This window comes from Chlamydotis macqueenii, chromosome 1 (genome assembly GCF_036417535.1).
Source record: "Chlamydotis macqueenii isolate bChlMac1 chromosome 1, bChlMac1.mat, whole genome shotgun sequence".
Taxonomy (NCBI): domain Eukaryota; kingdom Metazoa; phylum Chordata; class Aves; order Otidiformes; family Otididae; genus Chlamydotis; species Chlamydotis macqueenii.
This window is the reverse complement of record NC_141556.1, coordinates 62,897,188-62,924,605: the sequence shown is the minus strand read 5'-3', so window position 1 is coordinate 62,924,605 and position 27,418 is coordinate 62,897,188. Positions and strand designations below refer to the sequence as shown.

The following is a 27,418-nucleotide window of genomic DNA, read 5'->3' as shown; positions in this document are numbered from 1 at the left end:
TGCTAATGAAGTTTTATGTTGCAGAAATTCTCTATTTTTGTTACTTCAGGGAACGCCACTGTTTTTATGCTAGGGCATTCCTGGAGGGTCTTTATATTCATCTTCCATAGCCTGTACCATGGTCAGACTGTCTTCCTCTCTTTTTTCCCCCCCACTTTCCCAAGTTTCCCATACTTGATGTCTAAAAACCTATTCAACAGCACTGATGTCTCAAGTGGTGGGTATGTAAATATTTACTGGCATGACAGTCAACAACAGTGGGAGGGGGGAAATTGCTACATCCTACCATTCAGGGAACCTTCAAGTTCTCTCTCAGAGTGTTCAGCAGTTCATGAGAACAGGAAAGGTTTGCAGTTTGTACTTGAGTTGATGTGGTTTTGCTCTCTTGGTTCCTGTTTTGTTGCAGATGTCATTCATATAGCTGTGGAAGGCTTTATCAGCTCTTGAGGAAACTTTCCCCTGCACACACACTCAGACCACTCAAGGGTGGAGCTGCAGTGAAGGAAAATGGAGCCCGTAGATCTCCTGGCCTTTGCCTCTGCAGAAATGAATAGTACAACGGTCACCCTGGCTTTGCTGGCAGTCTTCCTGGTCCTGCTGTATTGGTAAGTGATAACAATGATATGAGCTGCATACCAGACAAGAAGCCAGCATCTAGAGAGTCTTTTATTTTTAAAGTGAAACTGGAAGATAATTGGCTAGAAGGGACATGAAGGGGGAGCTGGTTTGGATGCAGAGGTTGAAATAAATACTCACAAAACTCATGATGCTTTTTTTATGTAATTCTGTCCTTGCAATATTTTCACATAAGCTTTACCAACAAACTGCTAACAAAAATTGTCTTCAAAATTTTCTTCAAATTATTATTGTTGGTTTCTTATTGATTTCTGCAGGTGGTAGGAACATTGGTGCTGGCCAGAAAGAAACTGAGTACTTGTTGCAGGGTCGTCTTGTACCTCTTCTCTGTACTATTCTGCACACTTGTCCTTTGCCAGATTTCTTGGCTTAAGTGTACAGACACTTTAACTGCTGCTTTAATTTCCCCTCCTGTTCTTTCCATGCTGAGTAGTGGATACAAATCAGAGTAACAGCAGCCCTAATGGTAAGCACAGTAGGCATTGCAGTGAGCTGTGCTGAAATTAAAAAAAAAACACCCTGTCCAGATAATTTATTTCAGAAATTAAATTGGCCGAACTGGGAGTGCTTTTCTAACTGTTTTTACTTGAATACCTCTTCAAATCCTGCTTTCCAGTCAACCAATGTTTTTTCTGTCTGTTCAAGAAAAAGTGTCGGGGACAGTGGTAGAAAAAGAACCTCTGATGAAAACCTGAAGCTACTCTAGGAGAGAATAGTGATCGCACCATGAGTTTAGCACAATTGTTGTAATAGTGTAAACAACAGATCATTTCTGCACGTGTTTCTTAATTCTTTGACTCCCCTTTGTTTAACTTCCTTGTGTGTCAAAGGAGGGTATAGAGAGACTAAAAAAGACTGTTTTTTTAGTCAAGCTCATACTTGCTGTGCGTTGCCATATCAAGTAGGTGGGTGAGCCTTAATAAGATCTACCCAAATCATCACAAAGGTCCAAGTCCTACTTCCTTTGAATTTTATTGGGAAAAAGAACGGCAGCACAAGATCTTTCAGTAAAACCATGCTGTTTAGCTGCTGACCTGTGGATCTCTGTAAGCTTAAGGGGATGAGAGGAAGGGCAGAGGCACATCCACAGTGCAGAAATCCAGCAGATCTGCTGGTGAGATCTGTCTGCCTGTGAGACAGCAGGAAGCTCCTGATGCTTCCACGTAGTACACATCAAGATGTGCTGAGGTCTCTGAAGACAAAGAACTGCTCCATGTAAATGTGGGCTGTGTTCTGGTGCATGCTTCTCCAGAGCCTCTTTTTTCTGGTTCAATTTAGGGAAGCCTGATCCTCCCCTTAAAGTGAACATGGCAGTTTAGTGCAGAATTTGGTCTTGCCATAAACAAACCTAGATCTAATTGCAGACTGAAGTTAAAGTTAAATGAGGCTTCTGGATGCAGACAGTCAGCTGCTGAATTGAATGCCTACAAAATAAGTTTCAAAAAGTCAAATCTGGGAGTAAGGTGAGAAAGCACCTTAGAGTAGAGATACACCATCCAGTCTTTTTCGTTTCCTGGCTGAAGGTGAAGTTCTGTGAAGGCATCAAGTAAAGGAAGCTGGAATTTTATATGGGAAAGTGTTTTATACTCTTACCTGCCAATAGTTATTACTAACCAATCTTGTTGATCTACAGATATAGGTTGATTTTAAGTATCTTATTAAATACAGGTGCCTATAGGTCACTCTTCCAATGAGAAACTGATGTTTCTTAAACTTGCAATGAAATATACTGGGCAACATCTGCAGGCTATTGGTAGATTTGCCTGCTGGCTAAGCTATTCAGATCCATTTATTTCAGTAAAATGCAGTGACTGAAGCTGTAAGGTTAATGGCTTGAAGCACATCTGCAAATGTGTTGGTTGTTGTTCAAACCTGTCAATCTATTCATTTGAGAGTCTAATTTTTATAAAGTTTTTTTTTTTATCCTGCAGGTCTGCTTAAACAAACGAGTGAAAATCAATGCATGTTCACAGCTTCCTTCATTCATGGCTGAAACCTTGGGTTCAAGGAATTATTTAAAGAGTACATAAAAGGGTTGCTAATAGAAATGCAGGTCTCATTCTAGAGAATGTTTTTATTACAGTCATGTTGCATACCCAATTGTCTGGTTCTTCTAGGAGTCAGAAAACACAAGTGTTATGTATGGCAGGAGTAATAATAAAGTAATAACTCCTCAAGGTCCTTTGACGTTTTCATTCTAAGCCTTATTCTCATTTTTAATAACTTCTGAATTCTTCTTTTTCTAGATTTTTCTGCCAGCGTTGTGTCTTTTCAGAAGGGCAGTCACGGGGGAAGGGAAGAATGAATATTTGCTGTTGTAAATTTTGTGGTGGTGGTAGCTTATGACTGATCGGGGTCATATTGTGTCAACTGTTGTGTGAGTACAACGAATAGGCAGTTTGTCCATCTTGCTGGCTGTAAAAGGCTTACAGGCTAAACAGAAGGCAGTTGCACGTAGGGAAGAGAGTTGATAGATCTGATGCACACTAGAATAGTAACATGGTGATGGCAACTGTCATGTTATTGATTTTTGTGGATGGGGGTACTCTGTGGTTTAAATGACAGCCTTGAGCTGCTGCCCATCAGCTCAGCCTCAGTTGCTGGTTAGCATGTGTATTGTAAGGCCAGCTGTGATTTATCACATTTCAGCTGGCAGGTGGTATCTTGCTAAGTTGTGATAAGACCAATCTCTTCACATTTTTGGGTAAGGTGAGGTCATATGAAGCAGGGAGAGAAGCAAGGGTTGATTAGGAAAGGGAGAAGAGGCTGTAGCTGCATAAAAACAAACTTCTAGAGAAGACACATGTCTTAGGAGGAAACTTGGATGATTTGGTCATTTGTTTTAGACTGTTATTTATGGTACAATGAAGATCATCAATAACTCTTTATAACAAACCCTCTAATAGCACACTTCAGATTTCTCATGCGTGGTCATCAGTGTAATATGAAGGTGATGCTTGTAGTGTATTGTTTCAATTTTAAGTCAGTGGAAAATTCAGCAACTGTAATCTCTCAGTGTTTATCCTCTGTATGACATGAAGTCAGCTATAAGGAGAGGCTTTTTAAGGCAGTTGATTTAATGTTGGGAGTAGAAAGAACAGAGGAGCTTTTGGATACATAGTCTCTTCAGATTTGAGATGGGAAGAACAAACCTGAGGTTGTTTTTTTTCGGTAATCTGTTAATTTAACTGATGTTAACACTCATTGCAGGGAGGGGTGGACTAGATGACCTTTAAAGGTCCCATCCAACTCAACTCAACTGTTGATGTGGTCTACCTGGACTTCAGCAAGGCCTTTGACACGGTTTCTCACAGTATTCTCCTAGGGAAACTGGCTGCCTGTGGGCTGGGTAGGTTTACCCTTCTTTGGATAAAGAATTGGCTAGGGGGCCGTGCCCAGCGGGTGGTGGTTAATGGAGTCAAGTCCAGCTGGCAGCCTGTTACAAGTGGTGTCCCCCAGGGGTCGGTACTTGGGCCCATCTTGTTCAATATCTTTATTGATGACCTAGACGAGGGGATTGAGTGTACCCTCAGTAAGTTTGCAGATGACACCAAGTTGGGTGGCAGTGTTGATCTGCCTGAGGGTAGGGAGGCCCTTCAGAGGGATCTGGATAGGCTGGATCACTGGGCTGAGCTGAATGGCATGAGGTTCAACAAGGCCAAGTGTCGGGTCCTGCACTTTGGCCACAATAACCCCATGCAGCGCTATAGGCTCGGAGCTGAGTGGCTGGAGGACTGTGAAGAGGAAAGGGACCTGGGGGTGTTGGTTGATGCTCAGCTGAACATGAGCCGACAGTGTGCCCAGGTGGCCAAGAGGGCCAACGGCATCCTGGCCTGCATTAGAAATAGTGTGGCCAGCAGGAGCAGGGAGGTAATCATCCCCCTGTATTCGGCACTGGTGAGGCCGCACCTTGAGTATTGTGTTCAGTTTTGGGCCCCTCACTACAAGAAAGACATTGAAGCCCTGGAACGTGTCCAGAGAAGGGCAACAAAGCTGGTGAGGGGTCTGGAGCACAAGTCTTATGAGGAGCGGCTGAGAGAGTTGGGATTGTTTAGTCTGGAGAAGAGGAGGCTCAGGGGAGACCTCATTGCACTCTATAGCTTCCTGAAGGCAGGTTGTGATGAACAGGGGTTTGGCCTCTTCTTCCAGGCAACAAGCAGGACCCGAGGAAATGGCCACAAGTTGTACCAGAGGAGGTTTAGATTGGACTTGAGGAAAAACTTTTTCTCTCAAAGAGTGGTAAGGCACTGGAACAGCCTGCCCAGGGAGGTGGTGGAGTCTCCGTCCCTGGCAGTGTTCAAGAGGCGGCTTGATGAGAAGCTACAGGATATGGTTTAGTAGCTGTGGCAACAATGGTAGTGGGAAGACGGTTGGACTAGATGATCTTATAGGTGCCATCCAACCATGTGATTCTATGATTCTATGATTCTATGAAACTATTCTATGTATCTATGATTCTGTGTGCTCAAGCCTGCTTGCTGTCCTCTGTTCCTGAAGAACTTGGTTGTCCCCTTCCCTCCCCCTCCTTCCTACTTGCTCTCAGTAGGTCTAAGTCTCTTCCCGTAGACCTCATATCATGGATTTTTTGATGGCTGTTGCTACCTCATTACTGTTATGACAGACAATGAAATTTACTGCTTTACCAAGAGCAAAAAGGCATAATCTGACTAAGTACATGAAGTTCAGTAATACCAGTGGCACAACACTGAGCACGCCTAAAAAATCTCTTGCCCATGTCCCTCCCACCTGCTGTGATTACTACTAGCCAAACTGATTATCAGAATAGTGTTGTTTAGGAGCACTTCCTTTCTCAGTTCCAAGGATTTCTGTCTATTCACTTAATCTCTGTAAATCTCTTTTTTTTTTTCAGTCATGAAATAAAACCAAACACTTAAGGGAGGAATAAGGTTAAAATTTAGAAATCCCAGAGATATTCTCTACTGAAAAATACAGTAGTGTATTTATGCAACATATTGTTCATTTTAGTTTCAAACATAGACAGAGCTGAGTATCCCATGCTTGGCTGTAGCTGCAAACATTGCTTTGTGTCTTTCTTTTTGCTGTCTGGGAAGATATTTCATAAAATGAAAGCAGGAGTTTATCTTGCTTTAAAGTTTAATGTACCATAAGCTTAGCATTATGAAGAAGCTGTCACAGCATTCAGATACCTATGTTCAAACTGGATTATCAACCCCTTGTCTAAACAAACCTGGGTTTTTTTTGAAACATGGAGGTTGGATGGGAGGTGTTTGTTTATGTTTGTAAGATACACTTCTAATTGCATGCTTTCAAACATAGCAAAACATACACTAGCGGTGTTCTTGTCTGTTTCTGAAAAGCTAAATGATTCAGAAAGATGCCGTTTTTACATTGAAGTAATAGTAATGATCACTTGTATTACAGAAGTGTATAGACAGATTGAGAGATTGGGGTTCCACTGGATCTAGATAATGTCTACCCATTGCATAACCTGTTAATCCTGGCCCAAAGCATTTGCAGTCTCTGATCAAAAATAATGAAAACTTTCCTCTGGCCTTAAGCCTAGATATTTGCATATGCTTAGGAGATACTTAGACATGGAGGACAACATGTGTTAGAGTTCATCAGTTGATACCATACCTGTACTAGACCACATCAGAAGTTAATCTCGGGACACGTAGTATTTTGATACAGGTGACTTCAGTACTATTGCTTGTTTGATATTACTTTACATTTGTGGTTTCAGAAAGGGCTCTGAAAGAGAAAGTTTAGAGATAATCTGTCTCCAAATAAAACTTCATTTTGATTTTGCAGAACCTTGTTGTTTGGACTTGTGTTAGGCAAAACCAAGATCCCATAGATCGGCAAAATTGAGATCAAATAGATCTCAGGTTTTGGTTTGTTTTTTTTTTTTTTCCCCCCAACTAGATGCCACCTAAAACTAGGTCCTGCACCATTTTTTTTCTCCTCAGAAGATCAGTATTTACAAAAGATATTTGATTGCTAAAGTTCTAGGCTTATGGTTTGAGTGCAGCTATAGGGTAAGCATGTTGTTCTCCCAAATGCAGCCAGATAGTTCTTCCAGACAGATCCAGTATCAGGCAGTAAAAAACTTGGATCCTTTCTGAAAGGAGCACCAGCTGTGGGTGGGTGAGTGGGCCCAAGCTTTTCCAGCTGTCACCGCTGCCATCAAAGGCACAGGGCTGCAAGGACCAGTGTGGCTGGAAACAGGCCTGGGTACGGAGCATCAACATTCCCCCACGAAGGTTTACAGCTCTGCTCTCATGTCAGGGCCATTGAGTTGAGAGGTTCAGAGAGGCATCCTAATCCTTGGATGTTAAAGCATGGTTGTTTCCCCTGCTGGCAGAAAGCTCAGCTCCGCAGACGGTGAGGTCTTGGGGGCTGGTGCTCCTGTGCTGCTGCTGGGCTCTGCCTGCTGAACGCTCCTCGGTCTTGCATGTCCCTCCTGCAGCCGTTGCTGACCTCAGAGCTGGGCTCTAAGGTTATGGTCCCTAATGAGTCTTCACCTTTTACAACCTTGTAGCTTCTCATTTTGCAGTGAACCCTGCATCAGGTTTACAGGGTCAGATGGCAGTGAAGTTTTTTGGTTTTTTTTTTTTTTTGTATTCTGTTAACCCCAGCTGTTTCTTTTTTTCCCTGAAATGGCCATTATGTCAGTGGAAGTCATTCTGCTTCCCTCCCCTTCATTCAAATGGCTTATGAAAGCTAGAAGGATCTGACTCAACAGGAAACATCAGCAAACTGCTGTTGATGACAGAAAAAACTAACAGATTTGGAATCTTCTTTGTCATGCAACTTTACATCAAGCAAACCTGGAATTCCCACTAATGTGTCAAACATAATTTGATCCCACAGCTGTGCAATATATGGCCTCCTCTTTGGGATAAATCAAGCATCTCTAGGTGAGTCTGAGAAGTAGCAGAGTAAGCTACTAAATTATAATTTGGAGAAGTGTGATGCTACAAATTACTAAATACTTTATTTCTCTGAAAACAAGGTAGATATGATAATCCAGAATAAAGTTCCCTCAGTGCCCTGATTATGCTGCTTTTAGGTAAACAAAGTTCTCTCATTTTTTTGGGAGAGGTAAAACAGTTTTCCATCATTACTTTTGCAGCTTCAGAGTTAAATTCTCTGGGATGTCCTCAGAGGCTGTTAAAACACCTTGGTCGCCCTGATAAACATAGGTCAGCCTCTAGTGCAGCGCAGCTTTGGTTTTGCTTGCTAGTGCCTCACGGCAAAACTCAGAGGCTTCATATCTTCAAGTTTGGGGTTGTTTTTTTTTTTTTAATTACATGGCCAACCGTGTTTATTTGAAGACCCTCAAGTGCTTCCTGTTTTGTTTTTTTTTTTGCTTTTGTGAATGTGCACTTTACCCTAACAACTCTGTGTGAAGGAGTAAATCTCCAGCCTGTTCATTCCTCATGGTCTTCATTTTTCCCTAAACCTTTCCATGCCTCTCACCATAAAATCCCTCAAGCACAATGTGTTTTTAGGGCATGGAGATAACAGTGTTAATAGTATGTTAAGGCAGACCTACAGGGATAGGTTAGCTTTCTTCCAGACATAAGTATATTTTCCTGTCTTCTGGCATCATCTCCAGATCTAGTGTCCAGTGGAGCACGCTGCAAAGCTGGCTAATGCTCACAGATGCCGCCAGGCCAACAGGAGCTGGACGCAGCTCTTCAGGAATCCCATTTCTGCTTTCCCTTCATGCAGGGCTTGGAATGGGCTAGTTCTGGTCTGGACTAGTTTGCACAGGCAGGAGAGACTGGCAAAGTGGGGGAATTACTCTGGCTTCTCCATCAGGCAGCTTCTGCCTAGGAGTCTTCTCTGGAGCTTCATTTAGCTCTTCTGGACTAGCACTTTGGTTTTAACTTCTGATCTGCTGTTTGCCTTGAGGCAGGTTGCAGGGATATTCAGGCATCTTGCAAACTAATTTTGGGTGCTCTGAATGAGCTTGTAGGAGCTCCTACCTCCATCTACTGACTGTATTAGGAACCTGAGGAACTTAACGCTCTGCTCTTGGTGCACTGAATGGAACTGAGATTAGATGATGAAAGAAGGCCATGTAAACAGCCTCCTTAGAAGGCTCCGCCTGTGTGAGGAGTGGGGCACTCCATCCCATTGCGCAGGGGCTGTCTCTTGCTGTGTCTCTGCATTTAGTTGCCAGGCTTGGTGGGGCCTCTCAGGACTGCTGTGATTCCTCCAAACAGTGCCACGAACTCTGCTCTCCTCCCCAGGGGAGCATATTGACAGTTTCTGTGACTGCCCTGCACTGGGGTGACTAGTTTTCCATCCTCATGTGCTGCAAGGGGTGTGGACTTGTCACTCCACATCTTTCGAATAGCGGGCTAAGTGTCCAGCCAGCCTGACTGTGCTCCTTCTTAAATGGAAAGTTAAATCAATGGGCAGTTTTGACAGGTTAGACTTCCTCCAAGTGCTGAAAAGTAAATCTGTGTTCTCCCTTCTCTTGTCTCCCTCGACATTGCTGTCATTATGAAAAGAAATTGCCTGTATTCTTCTTCACTCCTTTTTGACTTTGCATCAAGCTTGGTCAATAACAATGTTCGGTGTATTTTGTCCTCATTGCTGGCTAACTGGTAATTAATGCCTTTGATTGCCATGCCTTGTTCTTCTGTAGGGAAGTTTTGTACAGTATTTAATGGAGCTGTCTGAAAACTATTTTAAAATAAAATATTGACATATTATTGAGAGATTGTCTTTTATCAGTTCCCCTTGACATACCCGAAACCTTTAGATGGATTTTTCTATCTGTTATCTCCCTAGGTTTGTTTTTGGCTTTTTTCCCCATTGAAAACAAAGTTTACTGTTCCATGAGCTCAGTGTGTGCTAACTACTGAGAAACAGCCAGCAGAAAGAGCTCAAAGTATTTTCTGGCTTGGGTCTGGAAATGCATTTATTTCACTTTCACAGGAATAATGGAAGAGCTTGAGAAAATGACGTTCAATATCTGTCTCTTCATTCCCTCGCTTTATGTGGCATTGCTTACACTGGTGACAATTTCTTTTAAGTTCCACTAGTTTATTTTACATGTATTTTCTATGGTTGGAGTGACTGTGCAGGTCAATAAGGATACTAGAGTTTTAATGCAGGGGTCATCTAGTGTGTGGTAGATTCTCCATACCCATTCTTCTGGTAGTTTCTTCCCTTACCAGCCTCTTCTTTCATGGTTCTGCAGAATCTTTGGGGTTGTTGAGGGAGTTTATTAAGGAAGCAATAAACAAGGGAAAAGGCAAAATCTCTTATACTGGTTTGTTTCTTAGATAGGAAAAGAAGCTGGATGCCCAGCAATAGATGGAGAAGGACTGGGAAGAACGAGTGGGAACAGAAGAATATTACTCTATAGGAATTTGAAGTGGGTCGTTACAGATTGAGGTCACGTATGTTTTGGAAAGTTGAAGCTGGAGCAAAGGAGCTGAACTGAGATGTACACTGGGTGTAGGGCATGGGGCAGTGGCTGTATGCTTGTGCTGACAAAGTGAAGTCTACTTCCTTGGAAAGAATAGTTCATTTCAGCTAGTAGAAACCCGGTGGTACTTGTTAGGTGTTGAGGGGTATGGGAAGGATGAAAAGGCAGTGGACTTTAGAGGAGATGGGTAATTGGTAACTGTACGATCACAAGCTCCTGTTGTATGAGAACTATTGGCAGAGTTTTGAACCTGTAACCCTGAGTATTCTTTTAACTTGCTCAGTAGCAATAAATCTGATTAAATCAGTGCATGCATGTTTGTGGTTTCTCATCCAAGAAACTCCAAAGAGCTTTTATGTAAACACTCTCTTAGTAGAGCCATAGCAAGATGAAGAGATAACTGAGGCAGGTGGTTTGAAATGTGCGAAAGACATGAAATATAACCACCCTGGGAAAAGAAAGATCTTCAATGTGTTGTCATGAGGGACAGAGGGTGATGGTGGTCAAGACTGCAAGGGCCTTCTTCCAACACTTAAAGTATCAATATGATATGTTTGCTCTCCAAAGTCTTTAACAAACTTCAGTTTTAAGATTTTCTGAAATACTCATAATGGGTTGAGATGCTGCAATCTCTCCATGAGAGACGTCAGTATAAGCTTCATGGTTGGAAAACTGAGAAGCTGTATGTTTATGTTAGGATAGATTTCAGTGAGTATAACACTAAGGTTCTGGATTGTTTCATGTCTCTGAAAGTTATGATGTATTGTACCCAGCATGGGACTCCCATTGCCCAAATATTTTGTCAGTAGCTGGTTAGGTCAGGGCTCTGGCCGAGTGAGAGACAACACAGCTTTAAGAAGAGCAAACACACCTTGGTGGTTCCAGAAAGCCATCAGATCCACTCTGTAGCTAATGAAGTGGGGCTGGTCTGGAGTGACTTTCAGCAGCCTTCATTTCTAGTGTCGTAGTTCAGCCCCGATCGGACCAGACTACGCAGTCTCTCTCTCACTCCCCCCACCTTCCGAGAGAACAGGGAGAGAAAATATAAGGAAAAACGGCTCGAGGTTTGAGATAAGGACAGGGAAAAATCCTTAAAGTTACCGTCACGGGCAAAACAGACTCAACTTGGGGAAAACTATTCATTTATTACTACAAACAGCAGGAGAATGAGACCGAAAACAAGATAACCTCCCCCCACCCCTCCCTCTTCCCAAGCTTAACATTATCTCTACTACCTTCCCCTCCTGAGCGGCACAGGGGGGAAGAGGGAATGGGGGTTGTGGTCAGTTCATCATACGTTGTTTCACGCCGCTTCTTCATGGTCGGGGGAAGAACTCCTCACATTCCTCCCCTGCTCCAGCGTGGGGTCCCTCCCACGGGCCACAGTCCTTTGTGGAACTGCTCTGGCGTGGGTGATCTCTTCCACGGAGTTCAGTCTCTCCAGAACAGCTGTCCCAGCGGGCCCTCCACGGGCCACAGCTGCCTTCAGGCATCCACCTCCCCCAGTACGGGGTCCTTCACGGGCTCCAAGTGGATCTCTGCTCCTCCGTGGGCCTCCATGGGCTGCAGGGGGACAACCTGCTCCACCATGGTCGTCACCACAGGCTGCAGGGGAATCTTGGCCAGGAGCCGCATTACTCCTCCCCCTCCTTCTGAACTGACCTTGGCGTCTGCAGCCGTTCCTCACAACAGGCTGGTAGATGTCTCTCAGGATCCTTTTTACATCTCATTCACTTCTCATCTCCTCTCCACTTCTTGCAGCCGGGCTGGACTGAGTCGGGCCCAGTCGGCTGCCTGGCGAGAGGCCAGAGGGTGAGGCCTGCAAGGCCCATGAGGCCTGCGCCTCCCCCTCTGCGCCTCTGCCCCTGCTCAGCTTCTTCACATCTTCTCTTCTCTCTCTTTTTTTTCTGTTTTCCCATTCTTAAATACGTTATCGCAGAGGCGTTATCACGAGACATTCTGCTACCAATCGGCTCGGCCTTGGCCAGCAGTGGGTCCGCCCTAGGCCTGGCCAAGTCCCCTGAACAAAGGGGAGCGACTTCTAGCAGTTTCCTACAGAAGCTGCCACCTTAGGCCCCCCCCTACTAAACAAAACCATGACATCTAGGTACAAATCTGGCCTGCTGCCTCTCATCTCCTCTTCAGAGCTAAGAATAGATGGTGCAAAGGTAAAGGATCCTCAGTTTTGTGATAACTGTTCCTAGCTATGGCAACAAACCTTGAGCCTTTCAGATCTCAGAATTGTATTTTAAACTTAGTTTGTCTACCAGAAAGTTTTAGACTTCAGGTCATTTCTCACAGTTTGCACACCATCCTCAGTAGTTATGTTTTTAAATTTTAAAAAGCTAAAATTATTAGCAGTAGTTAATTATTTAGTGGTTTCATAATTTATTTCCTTTCCTGAGATACGACTTTTGCGTGATACAAATGGGAGTGCTATCAGCTTGAGTAGAAAACCAGCCATCTGGTGTTCTCCTAGAACGCAGAGCCCTGTTGTTAAATGAAAGAGACCATCAGATCTTGGGTGTTAGGCACAGAGGTGTGAGGAGCCACCCCAGAGCAAGGTGGCAGAGAGAGCTTGGAATATCAACTGTGGGCGCAAGACTGTAGAAGCGGCTTAATAATCCATGCCTTTGCAGGCCACACGTCTCATAAGGACTGTATTTGCAGTGTAAGGATGTTCATCCTGCCAGCACTCAGGCTGGGGTTTGAGAGTTGGGATTAGAGTAGTTTGTCCCTACCCTGCCTCCTCAGCTTTAGTAGAAGCAAACTATTAACAAGCATGGTAAGGAGGCCCTCATTTCCATGACAGCTGGTGACTCAGTTCCTCTTTCAAACCTTGACTGTATCACTGATGGACATTTTTCTATTTAATTTTTGACATTTCTAGAGATTCTGTGCAGTAAAGCCTTTTCTCCTTCCTCCCCCCCTTTTTATTTACGTTCCTGACTGAGAGCATAGTCAAGCAGTGAGCTCAGTGCCATGGAAGCATTTTATATTTTGAGCAGAGATAAAAATCTCATTCCTTCTATAAACAAAACAAATCAACAGATGATGCCCAGGAGAACCATTTCTCTATAGCCATTTTCCTCCAGCTGCTTTCTATTCTGCGCAGCTTGCAATGCGCCATATGAAATACGTGTGTGCCTTTCTGTGTGTGCAAAACACAGGTTTCCTCCAGACAGTGCCAGCTCTGTCATAAACCCCCCCCCCCCCATTTTTTTTTCTTTTACAGTGCTGTAATAATGAGATTACTAATAGAGTTGAGATATTTGGTTATTTAATAGCGTATAGCTTAGCGATGCAAGAGGATATGCTGGAGGAGCTCTGCAGTCACAACAGCTGCGTCTTCGCTCTGAATGGGTTTAGACTGTTGTCGTGTGAGGATGAGGGACAGAAATAATCTGAGCGAGTTTGAGTGCATCATAACCACAAGGTACAGCCTTGTACCCATGTGGGTACAGCCAAAAACGCTTGTTTGGAGTTCGCTTCCCTGTGTGTGCTTGTGTGTGTCCCTGTGTTGGTGAGGAGTTCTTCTTGGGTGCTGCAGCGACTTTGTGGCCAGGCACAAGCCTATTGCAGGAACAAGCCTGGTGGAAGGCAAGGAGAAATGGCCCCTCCAGCCTGTTGGAAGCCCTTGGTTGATGGCACCTTTTGCTTTCCTGCTTTTGTTTGGCTGTGGTGAACAGTTGAGAGGCTCAGGTGAATAGCCGAAAGCTGCAGGGGGGCAGGGGGTGAGACCCAGCAGCACCATGAAAGACATCATACATGGGAAAGAGCAGAGGGTGCTGGATGAGGAGCTGGTAGAGGAAGTGCACAGTGAGGTCTCACATCCTTGGGAGCAGTTGCAGGTCAGCCCTTGGCAGAGGTCCAGCTGCAGGTATCTCTTGTCTCAGCAGCATCTTTCTGCTCATCCTGAGATGTGCTCTGTAGATGATGACGGTGGCTAAGCCAGATGTTCCTAAACTGGGGCCCGGGGGAGTAGTATTTATCCTTGCAGGGGCAGGGAAAGGTGGTAAAAGTTTGAGCATTGCTAGGTTAATGGACTGTCTTTTTGCTAGTCAGTAGCCTCTGAGATGTGGAGGAACTTGGAGCTAGCAGAGGAGCAGGAGGGCAGTAAAATTTGGCAACACTTCTGGTCATCTTGATAAAGCGTGGTTTAGAACTGAAGGAAAATACTGTGGTTTCTCATCCAAAAAGCTCCCCAGAGTTTTTGTGTAAACACTCTGTAAGTATACATGTAGGTACACACTTAAGTATAAATTTATATTTTTATGTAAATACATAGCAAATGACTCAGAACAAACAGTTTCTAAATAAGGAGCAGAACAGAATTGATCTGATCCTTGGATAGATTGCGCTCAGTGCCCAAAGCAACCCCCTTATCCCATCTCTAGCCAAATGACTTCTGGCAGCTAAGGAAATAACCTTGGGTAAAACCAATAGAACTTTTATGACAGGGATGTTAGCGGTTGACCCTGAACGTATTTTATGACACCGCCTTGGTTTTGCCTTCTATATCTTCATTCTGTTGTTGATATGTTGTTCTGCACTTTTGAAAAACGGCAGTCTCTCCACACCACGCCAGTAGCCGTCATCGTGGCACTCGGGCTGCGGGTTATCAGTCATCAGCACTGGATCGTTCTCTAAGGCAGGTCTGATCTGGACCAGGGTGGGCACATAAGACTATTTTGATTTAATTAATTGGAGTGCAAGACAAGTAGTTTATACCATTTCTGCTATGCTACTGGGAGAAGATAAGTTCTGCCTGATCTGGTTCAAAGTTTGCTTTTCTGTATTAGCAAATTTGAATTAATAGCACTTGTTTCTACCAGATCAATTGGGCAGTGTGTCTGGGATGGTGTTGATCAGAGGCTTCTTGCCCTAAACCTGGATTTACCGTATCATTAAAACAGGGTCTTAAACTCTCTTAAGAACTCAGTTCCATTTACTTTGTGCAATTGCCCTGGTAAAGTTAGGGAGCAGCAACAAAGGTTCCGTAGAAACTTAACCGACTGCCAAGTGCACATGAATCAATTTTTTAAAACTTGTATTTGTGAATGGGTTTCCCAAGGTAGTTTGCTTGTGTCTGAGCATTTAGGCTTGTAGCATCTATGGAGCGCAAACTCAGAGCTTTAAGGAAGTGAAGGGTAAGCATTGTAACGTAGCTGACTTTTTTTTTTCAAAGCTGCAAAATATTTTAGGTGCTCAGTTCTTTTGAAAATTTGACTTTAAGTGGGGACAGTTAACAGTCCCCATCTTGTCCCAGTTGTTTTTCTGGGTGACACTATTTTGTGTCAAGTTGTAGAACCGACTGTAAAATTTAAAAACATTTTGGTAAAGTTTACGTGGACAACTTGTCTCATTCATTATCCAAGAAATTCTGAACTCTTAAATAACCTGTCTAAGCTCATTTACTACTGCAAGCCCTTTAATAAATTCATAGGCTGAATTGGGCTTGCATTGCTGAGACCAGTGAGAAAACAGTGTTGTGATTTTTTTTTTCTTTCTTACCTGAGAACAGTTAGAAATAATTCTCCCACCTTTCAACTTTCACATGGACCTCTTTCTGACTGAAAAATGTTGTTAAACATAATATTGATATAGTAAAAGAGCAACCCACACAGAAATCCAAGCTGCACCATAAATCCTTCTCTGAAGTTGCTCACACTGGTTGTGTAAATAAAAGAAAATTGATGTGGTTTGCAGAATTGTGATGATAGACGGGAAATTGCTCTTAAGCGATAGAAATTGTGTGCACCTATGTGTGCCCATGTATCTGTCCACTCACCCACCTACCCACCTTTTTGTTGTTTTGGTTACCTCTGTAGCTGGCACACATGCCACAGAACCACTACCTGGGGTGGAAAATGTCCTTTCTCAAGGTTTCAGGGAGGATCATTACAGTGGCTGTTTTGTCTTTCCCTTGCTTGGCAAAGACCTGTTGACTGAAAAATATATTGCTCTGTTCAGGAGGAATTACTGTATGTAGTCAGACACTAATGACTTTCAGTTGAACGGGGTGGGTTTTGGTTCCCATTCCAAGTAGTCTGTAGAGACGGTGCACTAAGGGACGTATCAGCCCGGATGACTGTTGATCCCCAAGGATGCAGCTGATCCATCATGTTTTTTTTTTTTAATTTGTAAATTGCATCGCATTTGTAAATAGCTGGTGGCCAAAATCATTATCAATGTGTTAATTTAAAGATCAGTCAGCATTTTCAAAGGCTGGACAGTTTCAAGAGCTTTCTCTGAGCAAGTTGGAGGCTTTGTCTTGTAGGCTGTGAGCAAATTGTTACAAAACACAAGAGAGTTGGTAGGAGTTTGTGGAATCATAATTAATTGACAATGGTTTTTCAAATCCACATTTTCCAATTTAAAATAAGCTGTTAAGACAATTTAGAACAGTGTTATGATAGTCCCTTGACACAGGTGGATAGCTGTGGGTTAAACATATAAATAATGCTGAAAGGACTATATTTAGTTCCAGACTGATCCAAGGACAGCTGAAAAACTGAAGGTCAAATAACAAAACAAAGAAAAGAAAATTATAGCTCTCCTTGTTCTGTTCTGCAGCATGCTGCTTGGCAGCCGTGAAGGTTCAATACTGGGGAATTTGTCACATACAACTATTTATGATTTGTACTTTAAGTAAAGCAAATAAGCATGAAGTGGGTGTACTTATTGACAAAAGCACGTCACTGAGTCTTGTCACACTGAATCTAGACTACAGCTCCTGCGTACTGCAGAATTTCTGGGGCCTGGATATTAAAAGATCTGTGAAACACCAGTTAATCAATGATGGCTTTCCCCATGCTCTGTCTTGACACTTGGGCTCTAGCAAATTCTGCCTGGAACTGAGCTAAAGCGTGGGGTAAGACCATTGCTTGATAATTTTTTTTTTGTTTGTTTTTTGCACAAGCTGTTAAAACTGTTGAATGAAAGGAGCTTCAGGTCACTACTGACTTGGGAGAATGAGGAGTCTGTGCCTGAGCAGGAGTTTGTTTAAACAGCCCAAGCACAGAACTCAAATGGTTCCATTAGCAGAGAGAAGGCAATGAGCTTCCACCCAAGTCAACCCTCCAGCAGTGGTGGTTTTTTCCTCCCCAGTGGAGGGATTGATCCAGGCAGGATCTGCAGTAGGTGCTAGGCTGTATTCTCTTCACCTAGAAAAAGCATTTCACTGAAGTGGCTGCAGGTAACAGGCACTGTTAGAGCCACAGGACCGGATCTCAGTGGTCATGCCCATTTGTTCAGCTGAGGATCTGCACAAGGGCGGTGAAGCTCTGAATGCTCAGGCTGATGATAAATTGATGGAGATTGTCAGTGATGTGATTTGTGCAATCATGTTTATGCGATGTTTCACTTGACCTAATCTTGCCAATCCTGATCATGCTTGCCTGTCCTCTTGCACAGCTCCTCAGAATACCCAAACCACTTGCCTACTGGGCAACCAGGCCACAGTGCTTGGGGCCAGATCCCTTCCCTGGGGTATCCACTGGCTACTTTGCTGCAGACAGTTGACACATTCTGACTGACATGCTTTTATTAGGAGATTTTGGTAGTGCATGGTGTAATTAATTATTTTCAGAGGTTTTAAACTAGTTTCACACTGGCCTTCCTCTCCTTGAACTGCTTATGAAACCTTATTCAGTTGAAACTGCAGGGTAGTATCTCACAGAATACTGGGGTTTTCAAATTGGGTAATATATTTTATGTGAAGTGTGTGCATTGTATGGACAATGTCTATTAAGATAAAACATTGTCTACCAGTTGGGTGAAGATCAAATGCATCCTAGCGAGCCATAAAAATGAATGAAAATACATGTGGTCCAACTTGGCTAGCAACTTGTCCCAAGATGGATGCATTCAACTCTGAAACTGCAACAATCAGAGAAACTGGCTTCTTTTTCTTAGATGGAAATCATGTCTTGCGTAATCGGTGTTTTTGCAATTTCACTTTAAATGTAGGATTGGTATGTCAGAGAAAATGGGAAACAATTATGTCCTTCTAATTATTAGCTGGTCATTTTTTACATTTCCTATGAGCAAATCTCTCTCTGTCTCTTTTAAAAAATATTTTTATATATGCTGTTTCTAAAAATCAAATTAGAGATACAGTAATTAGGGCCATCCCTTCAGCAATGAGTTAATCTCTTTGGAGAAGCAAAGAACAAATTGGAATTGTCCTCAGCTAAAGTCTCAGCTGATGCATCATTGGTATAAACTCAGTTATGGTTTAGAAGATTGGTTGAAGTCTTATCCTGGTGAAAGCCCATGTAAACTGAAACTTGAAATTTGGCCTTAGAAGGTTGTGTAAGAAAGACATTAATTTTTGCAAATGTGTCTCTTAACAGACATGTTTCTAACAAATAATTGTTCACCCACTTCTTTTTTCTTTCAATATGAGCACTTAAGTGAACAGCGTCTCTTTTCATTAGTTTAGTTGTGCTGTTCATTTATGCCTTTGTTTCCTTTACCTCAGGCTTTTACAGATTATTTGCAGGCTAACTCTGAGTTCATAAACTTAGATATGCAAATGTATGATTTTTTTAACCACCAGATATTCATGATTTTGGCAAGGGATCCCTGGGCAGAAGAGAGAGTTCAGCAGTGCCACAGGTGAATGTGGGTACAGCTCTGGCTTTGCTTCACTATGTGAAGCATGACACTTGCATGTGCATGCACAAGAGGAGGAAGAGGAGATGAGATAAATTCCTGAAACCACCACTTTCATTACTGTTGACTACCAAAAAGGAATTAAAAAGGAACTCCCAGCCCTCACTATTTATGGTATGTCATCACAGCATATTTTAGAGTTGTTTTTGAAGGGCCATTAACCTTACTGTCTAAAAGCAAGCAAGCAACTAGCATTCTTCTAACTACCAAATGCAAGTTAAATGGATGCTTTTAAATTAGTTTTCATCTATGAAGAACATTTTGTTGTTCATGTTTAGTCTGTAAGGGTGCTCAAATGCCTCAGTTAAAGGCAGAGCCAGCCACATCAGGAGAAATAATCTTTACACAATGTGCTGTCTAACTATGCATGCTTTTGTGATGAGAGGAATATACCTTTTGTAAGAAAAGCAAGTAAGAAACATCTTAGGAGCATAGAAGGCTTGATTATGATCTTTATTACCTTGCTGTAAAGCAAGAGCAGCACCGCTGAACTCTGTGGAGCTGCTCTAAATTGAAGTGTGAGCTCTGAAATATAGAGCAGAATAAATTCACTTTATATACTTTAACTTGGAGAAGACAAGTCTCTGTGGCAGTCCCAGCAGGATTACCAGCATTCAATCAATTTTGGGGCTTGTATATCCCAGCACTGTAGATAGGCTCAGGAAGCTTATTTTGCACTGGAAATGTCACTGCTCTTCCACAGAATGCTCCGCTAACAGCCAACCTCCTAAATAATCGTCATCCCTACTGTTCAGCCTGTGAACGCCGGGAACAGAAGCATTGGGGGAATCTTTCACAGTTCTGGCAGGAAACGTGTCTCTCGGAGAACAGGACACTTTCCGCTGGCGCGAGTCCTTACTTTCAGAGACCTGTCTCTTTGCTGAGACAACCATCTGGCCACCTCCGAAGGATGGCAGTTTGTGGCGCGGTGCTGCTGGGGGTGGGTGTTATCTTTCCAGGTGGCTAGGAAAGCCTCTTACACTTGCGTGCCATCGCCATCGGCAGAATGCAGAACTGAAAGAATTTGGATGCTTAAATGCATTATTCAAACTCAAAAATATTGTGCAATTTTATTTTTTTTTTTTTAAGGGTTGGGACTCTAACCCTACTGACTTTCACTTTTGCTGTTTAAGTCATAAACAAGTCTTTACTTGCTCGTAGATTTCAGGACTTTTTGAGATGGCTTTTGGTTCTACCTAGCAACTATAAGCCTAGAAGTAAGTTTTAGTTGGAGCCTTTTATCCATACTCAAACTCCACTTCCTTATGCAGTCGTGCAGCTTTAGTACTGATGCATTCAGAAAAATCCAAATAATGAAGGATTCATGATAAAGCTGTGAGATTTTGTTGCCAGGTTTATTCTTGCAGAGCAGAACTAATAAAACTTTAAGGAAGAAGCCTTAGCCAATTTTTAAAAAGTAGGGTATTTTTATTGTGAAAAACGAAATTAAAAAAAAAACCAAACCACAGCCCCAAAGCTTGGAGGTTGAAACTCAAGTTAATTTAATTCATGTGGCCAGTGTAGGCTTTTTGGTGAGCTGGAACCAGACAAACAGGTGTCAGGTGCATAGAAAACAAAGTAGTATCAGGATGTTGGCTATGAGCTGAGCCCTGCTTCCTCCTCCTTGCATGCACAGTATTACGATGAAAGTTGGCAAAAGGAAATATGATTGCACGTGATTAAAATGTTGACAGCCACAGAGCTTGGCTTTCTGTTTACTGAGGTAAAATTGACAAAAAAAGTTGGGGAGTAAAGCTTCCTATGTGTCTTTGCAGAGTCTTGGAAAATATGAGCTGAAAAAAAATGTAAGAAAGCCTGTAATAGCAATCTGATTGAAAACATAAATAAATTAAGGTCTCCAAAATGTTCTAATGAAAAAAATACTCTGATGCAAATTGCAAAGGAAAATCACTGCTCCCCCCGGGTGTGTGCTGTATTCCAGAGAAATTGAGAAACGCATGCTAAGGGGAAAGGGGGGACAAGTTTTCCCTTTCCCTGGACTTTTGATGTAATTATTTAGCTAACGCTGAGAGAATCTCTGCATACTCTAAATCTTCGGTCATTTCTGAAATATTGATCTGGGAAGATCACTAAATTCCAGAGCTGGTGAGGTCAGGGTAATAAGATCAAGTGACAGGCCCAGTGGTACCCACTGATTTAGTTGTTTAGACACTGTAACCAAACCATGACCTTCTTGTTCTACAGCCTCTTTGATCTAACTATGTGAAAACACAGCTGCTTACTGGATATCGCATGTTAGTACGCATGTAGGCGTTAGGGTAACTTTTTGTGACATTTACTTTAATTATTCTGGGGTTGGATTATAACAATGAGTATCACCCACTTGCCCAGCATTATTTGTTACTCAGTTTTGCTCTGCGTTGGTATAACTGGTGAGAAGAAGACCACGCAAGGTCTGTGAGATACTCCCCCATCTGAGTTGGGGGTGATGGGGAAAGGTGGATTGCCTCCTGAATGAGGCAAGGAGCAAGACCTCCCCAGTCTTCTAGAAAGATGTTGGCCATGGGGAGTAGGGGGGAAATTACTGCTATTTTCAATCCTGGCAAGTTTGCCTAAGGACTAGCCCTAGATCAAAGTTTCTTCTAACAGAGGAGTCGCTTCAGGTCACTGTGACTTGTGCAGTGGGCGATGGCAGAGGACCCTCTGGCTCACAGCCTTTGCGTGAAGAGACTCATCCATACCCTGTTCCCACGCTCAGTGCCGATTCCTAGGTGGCTTTCCCTTGCACCTCTCCATGCCATGCAGCCTGTGGTACTGGTGTTCAGCAGGCACAGTGAAGCCTCCAGCATGGGACCCGGGTCTGCCCTGGGCTCTGCCTGTGTGTAAAACTGCCCGTGGTACGGGTTTGTTCAGGGATGAACTGTCGATCTCTGTATTTCTCTTGCTTTTGGATAGCTGTTTGGTTTTCAACATCTCTGCAACACAATGGTTCCCTCTGGAGATACTCTTCCATCAACTCTCCACTGCCTGTGCCAGAGTCCACATGGTATTTCCTTCCCCAAGCAGGGAAACACAGGTATGAGCAGAAATTAAGCCTGCTAAAAGCTGTACCGTGCTCCCATGGAAATATCTGCCCAGATCTATATGAGATCATACACTGGAGCCCAGCTGCTTCCTGCCCCAAGCTTAAGCATCCTGCGCACAACAGTAAAGTTTCGTGATGTATGGATGTGACCTGGAATCACTTAGAGCAGAGGAGCAGGATGGAGAATTTATGTCTAGCCCAGGGCAGAGCACGTGGGCTCCTGGCTGTTGTGTACTGTTGCCTTTCCACCTGCACACAAGCTTATCAAAATGTTTTTGCAGGCTTGCTCCAACTTTCCTCCGCAGCTTTTAACTCTTCATTTGAGGACCTTTCTGAACCAAGCAGTAGCAGTCGGTGCTCAAAGAGGATGAACGGCGAGAGCGCAGCCGGAGCCAGGCTAAAGAGCCAGGCTGCTGCAGAGCTCAGCAGGAGCTGGGAGCCCACAGCGCTGTCTCTGCAGACATACTGACCGGTCTCCTTTCCCCACAGGATTTAAAAATAAATAGGAAGGCAGCCTGGAGTGCCACTGCGTGTGTCCCTCTAAGCATGATTCAAATGTAGGCACTGAGAGAGTTTAGAGATGATTAGACATATGGACTGGCATCAGAAATACAAAGCGCATCCAGAGAGGCACCACAACTCCCTACGAAGTCAAGTAAAAATAATGATGTGATGATTTCTCTGCCTGCAGATGCACACTTCCACAGAGACTGGGGTGGGGTACAGAAACTGGGCCCCACAGTACTGGATGCAGAACAAAAGTTGGAAAGGTGATTTCTGGCCTAATAATCTTGAATATATTGGAGTCCGGTTTAGCTCAGTCTCTTTTATGTGTATAGTAAGCAATAAGGTTCAGATCCTTAAAGTGTGTTTTGTGTTTAGCAGGGAGACGGTTGTCTTTTAAGGAAGACAGGCAATACTTCAAGCTTTCATCCACACTGAAATAAAGAACTGAAGCATCTTCTTGATGCGATTTTTCTATTTGTTTTTATAAAAAAAAACCAGTGCCTCTCCCACTTTGTGTGTAACATTTGAACAGTGCATGCATAAAAGGTGAGCTGGGGAACAGTCACTCTAGGCATTGGCAGACTTTTGCAGTGTGCACAAAGGTCTGGAAGAAGTAGTTTTGGGAATGTCTTCCCTTGTGCCACAAAATATTCCTTAGCTGCAGAAAAATAAATTACTTTAAGATGGGAGCTTTTTCTTTTCGCATGAGAGTGTAGGTGGTTTATGGTAAAATTAAGTAATTGAAATGCTCTGCTCTTTTTCTTCTTGTGCTTATGTTTGTTCCTTGCTGTAGTTACCCATCAAGCACCAAAGCAAATTGCTAAACATAGTACAAAACCAAAGCAAAACTGCCAAACATGGTCCGAATTCATAGCAAGGCAAAAAGTATAACTGCTGTTTTTTTTAAATTATTGTGGATATCTGAGGAATCAGCTGAGCATTTCTGAAGTACCTGCCTGAGCTTTTATCAGGTTGATTTCAAATGTAGATTTATATCAGAATGAATGAGTGTGGAAGGAATTATTTCTGCTGCTTAGCATTATCTGTATGAAATACTCACCTAGAACAGAAGACCTAGTTGAATATTTCAAAGAAAAATAGCTTTCAAAGCATGCACTTTCCCTCTGCTCTAGGTTAAAAGTATTATGCAGAGGCTTAAATAGCTGGCTGTATTCTGCCCTTTCATATAATGCGATAGGGGATGATAATTTACTTTTGTGTTTAATATTGTGCAGCTGTGAGTTGGCTGTAAAGTCTGGAAGCACGTGTACACCCATACGAAAGGCGTGCTCCAGTTCCACTGTCTGCAGAAGAGATGGAAGAAGTATTGCTAGAAAACGCCACAGAGTGCTATAAAACTATGTCAGGAGCATGTTGCTGCAGGAATTGAATAACTAAACCTGCAAAAAGCTGTCATCTGTTCGGCTGACATTATGCGTGTAGATAATAGTCCTTCTCAAACCAAATTCTGAAATGACCAAATTTGAAGTGGACTAGAAAGCCACCTTGCAAAGCAATGAGCAGATCATGTTTATTTATTTGCTTTGTTACTTGTATGCAAATTGAAAACACACACACATGTATAGCAGGGAAAGTACGGCCAGAGCATTTTCACATGTGGCTCTTGAGGTGTTAAATCAGCCAGCACTGTGAATTGCTGCAGCGCAGGAAATTGGAGCTGGGTCCTGATGCAGATCAGGGTGGGAGCTTTCATGGAGTGAAGTACCTGTCCGTAAGGCACGGTATCATGGCCCAGCACAAGTCAAGGAAATGGATTTCAAAGGTGATGTAGGCAAGGGAAAATTGGGAGAATGAAGGAAGAAAGTCAGTCAATACTGAGGTACATGAGCAAGTCACTGAGAAAATGCTGTTTCAGTAGAGGGTGTTAGGTAACTGTGGGGAATGCTGGTAGTATTTTCTGCTTTACTAAAGATAGAAACACTTTGTTAAATTTAAACCCTTCTCTAACTTATGGCTATCTGGTTCTTATAGTAACTCCGTGAAGCATGTATGTGGTATGGAAGTGGATCCGATGGATTGTGACCGAGACTGTGGGATTAGAGTTCCTTTTCCTACAGTGATCCTCTTGCTACATTTTTGCCCTTTGTACAGTGGTACCTGGCTATCATGGAATAGTTTTGGTTGGAAGAGACCTTTAAAGGTCATCTAGTCCAACCCCCCTGGAAGAAGCAGGGACATCTCCAACCAGATCTAGTTGCTCAGAGCCAGTCCAACCTGGCCTTGAATGTTTCCAGGGATGGGGCATCCACCACCTCTCTGGGCAAACTGTTCCAGTGTTCCACCACCCTCAGTGTAAAAATTTTTTTCCTTACATGTAATCTAAATCTACTCCCTTCTAGTTTAAAACCATTACCCCTTGTCCTATCGCAACAGTCCATGCTCCTTCTCAAACTCTCCCTGGAGTTCAAAATGCCACAGTCTTACTGGCATAACACTGCCAGCTGCGGAGTGTGTGTCACCCCAGCAGGCTGTTGGTACAGCTTCTCTTTTCTTGGTATCCTGGCATTAAGGAAAAGTATAAAATACATGCGGGGGGCCAGGCAGGACAGGGGGGGATGCTCAGGAGGGAGAGGGTGCTGCCATGAGAGGTTACATTTCTGTAATTTTTTCTGTAAGCTTTGCAATTCCCCAGTTTACAAGCTGTGCTGGAGAGAAGGGCTGATGTACAGAGATGTCAGACTGTGCCAGAGCAGAGCTGTGTTCTTACACAGCTCAATATTATGCTGTATCTGGGAAGAAAGCCTGAATTATTCAGTCACTTGCATAACTGCGTGTAAGATTGTTTATAATCAAGGACTTGGGCTCTGTCCATATTTATGAATGACCAGGGTTGAGTCTGGGCGTAATTCCAGCATGGATACTGTGTGTGAGTTGCACAACTATTATGGATGCATGACATTGCTGCTCCACGCGAGGCCATGGGACGGACGGTACATCTGGCAGAGTTTGTGCTCCCTGCTTTGAACCGCTCACGCATGGTGGGGACTGCTACTGTACAAGCACGCAAGCCCGGCACCCTTAGAAGTCCTTCTCCTGATGTAGCCACCGTCTCTGGCTAAATCAGAGATCCCTCTCCTTTACATAATTTAATTACTTACAAGCCATCCCTTGAATTTACCAGGAGCCTATCTCCAGCAAAAATAATAATAAAACCTCCCACACCAGCGATTAACTTATTTGAGTACTAATTGCTGACTCTTTTTGCCTTTTATTAAAGGCATATGGATACAGGGTCTTTACTGTACTTGATGAAATGTTGGGCAAAGTGTTGCAATTAGTTGCACAGCTGCTTTGGTCATTGATGTTAAACACTCGTACTTCTCTAGAGGCCACTTTAAATGGGAACCTGATCCCAGCCATTATTACCAACCCCTTCGGCTTTTGCCTTCAGCTGCAGGAGTAGAAGCCTTTATGTTACCTGGGGGAGGAAAGTAGCAAAACTGCCATGTCTCTGCTGCACTCACACCTCAAGGCTGTGCTCTGTAATGTGCTCTTCTTGCACCACTACTGGGCTCCACCACATAGGAGATCAGTTTATTGCTTTCATCCCCTCGTTACCACGTTGCAATCATCTAGTCACAGGCAGTCTGTTAGTTGTATTTTCCTCCTCTCCAAGGTCCCCTGTGTCAGGTGGCTGGGTGAGAGCCCCTGCTGACAGGACAAGCTTCCAGAGCTGGTCTTCAGCCCCTCCTAGAAGTAATCCAGATCCCCTCAGCCCCCTGTGTCTAATCGTGCGAGGCACAAAGCAGAGAGACCTTCCTGCTCTCAGATCCTATGGTCTAAAGCAGAGGACTGCGGGTACTGCTGTATTCATTATCAGCTAATAGCTGTTGGCCAGTGTCCTGGGTAAAGGCTTTGCCTGCTGTACTGACATCCATCCAATTTGGGTAAATACTGCATTAAGCAAGAGAGAGGCAGCGAGAAAATGTCATGTTGGTCTCCCAGAAACAGCCTGTGATGTATGACTTCTTTGCCTTGTCCTAAATGAATTAACACTGCTGTAGATAATGGAAAAAACAAGCCTCTCTATGCTTTCTACATGTACATAATAAGACAGGAAATTTTCCTTCCTGACCACACATTGGCGTGTCAGTAGATGCCTTCTGAAATGACACATAGTTAAGGATGTAGAATAATGTTCATATGGTAGCATCAGATACTGTCATTTCACTTCCTTAACCAAAGTTATCTCTTTTTTTCAAGAAACACAATTCCAAGTTAATGGGAAGTTGCCCCATTTATTTCTAGGCACTACGAGTAACTACTGACAACATAAGAGGAGGAAGCATCGTTCCCAATTGTAGCGTGTCGTGGGCCATTTGATCATGGAAATATTCTGTTGTTTCTCTTCTGGAGATACAACGGAGTTCCCTCTGTTGCTTCAAGAAAGGTGCATGTCCAAGTACAAAGCACCCAGCAGTGGAGCTCTGAAGGAGCTCGTCTTTCAAATTAGGTTCTTATCCAACTCCTTTTCAAGTACATTTTTATCCAAAGCCAGGATGCAGCAGGTTGGTTGTGCACTCTGTGTGAAGAGTTTTAATTCTTTGTAGTTCTCCACCGGCTGGAGCAGGGCAGCACGGCATTGTCCCCGTCTGGCGGCAGGAACACAGTTCAGGCCTGAATGGTTAACTTCCTTGCAGTGGTCTGTCACCAATTACCAGGAATGGCACTTCTCTTTGAAGGCTAACTCTCTTTGGGAGGAAGATGGTAGCTGCTGTTTTTAGAAAGCATAAAATGCAATTACCTTTACCAAAGGAAGGGAGCAGCTCTAATAGGATTTTTTTATCAGACTACTTTTTTAGACTATTTGGGTAATTCAGTGATTATTACTGCACAGCTCTTTTTCCTTAGGGGATGCTAGACTGTTCCAAAAGCGTTTGTTAGTTTACTTAGACATTAAAGGGGTCCTTATGAATTTACATTATGCTAAAGTACTTCAAAGTGTCCCTAGAGGTCCAAGCTGCTTTGAACTTAACCTTTTCTGCCCAGTCTTGTCATATGTGTGAGCCCAAAGATTGTGAGCAAGAGGTTGGCAATTCCAGTCTTTTTAATACTTTGACCTATGTTACAACAGGAAAAAATAAACAAAGCAGATT

The 27,418-nt window shown here is 43.2% G+C and overlaps 1 protein-coding gene across 1 annotated transcript in view; it reads left to right on the top strand.

The window, feature by feature from the left end:
- Nucleotides 1–436: 436 nt before the first annotated feature.
- The window catches only part of TBXAS1 (thromboxane A synthase 1), a 240,724-nt gene continuing 213,742 nt past the window's right edge, over nt 437–27,418 (top strand). Inside the window, exon 1 of the mRNA XM_086754539.1 lies at nt 437–605. Coding sequence (XP_086610665.1) covers nt 508–605 — 98 coding nt within the window. The 5' untranslated portion in view covers nt 437–507. The remainder of the gene's footprint in view (nt 606–27,418) is intronic.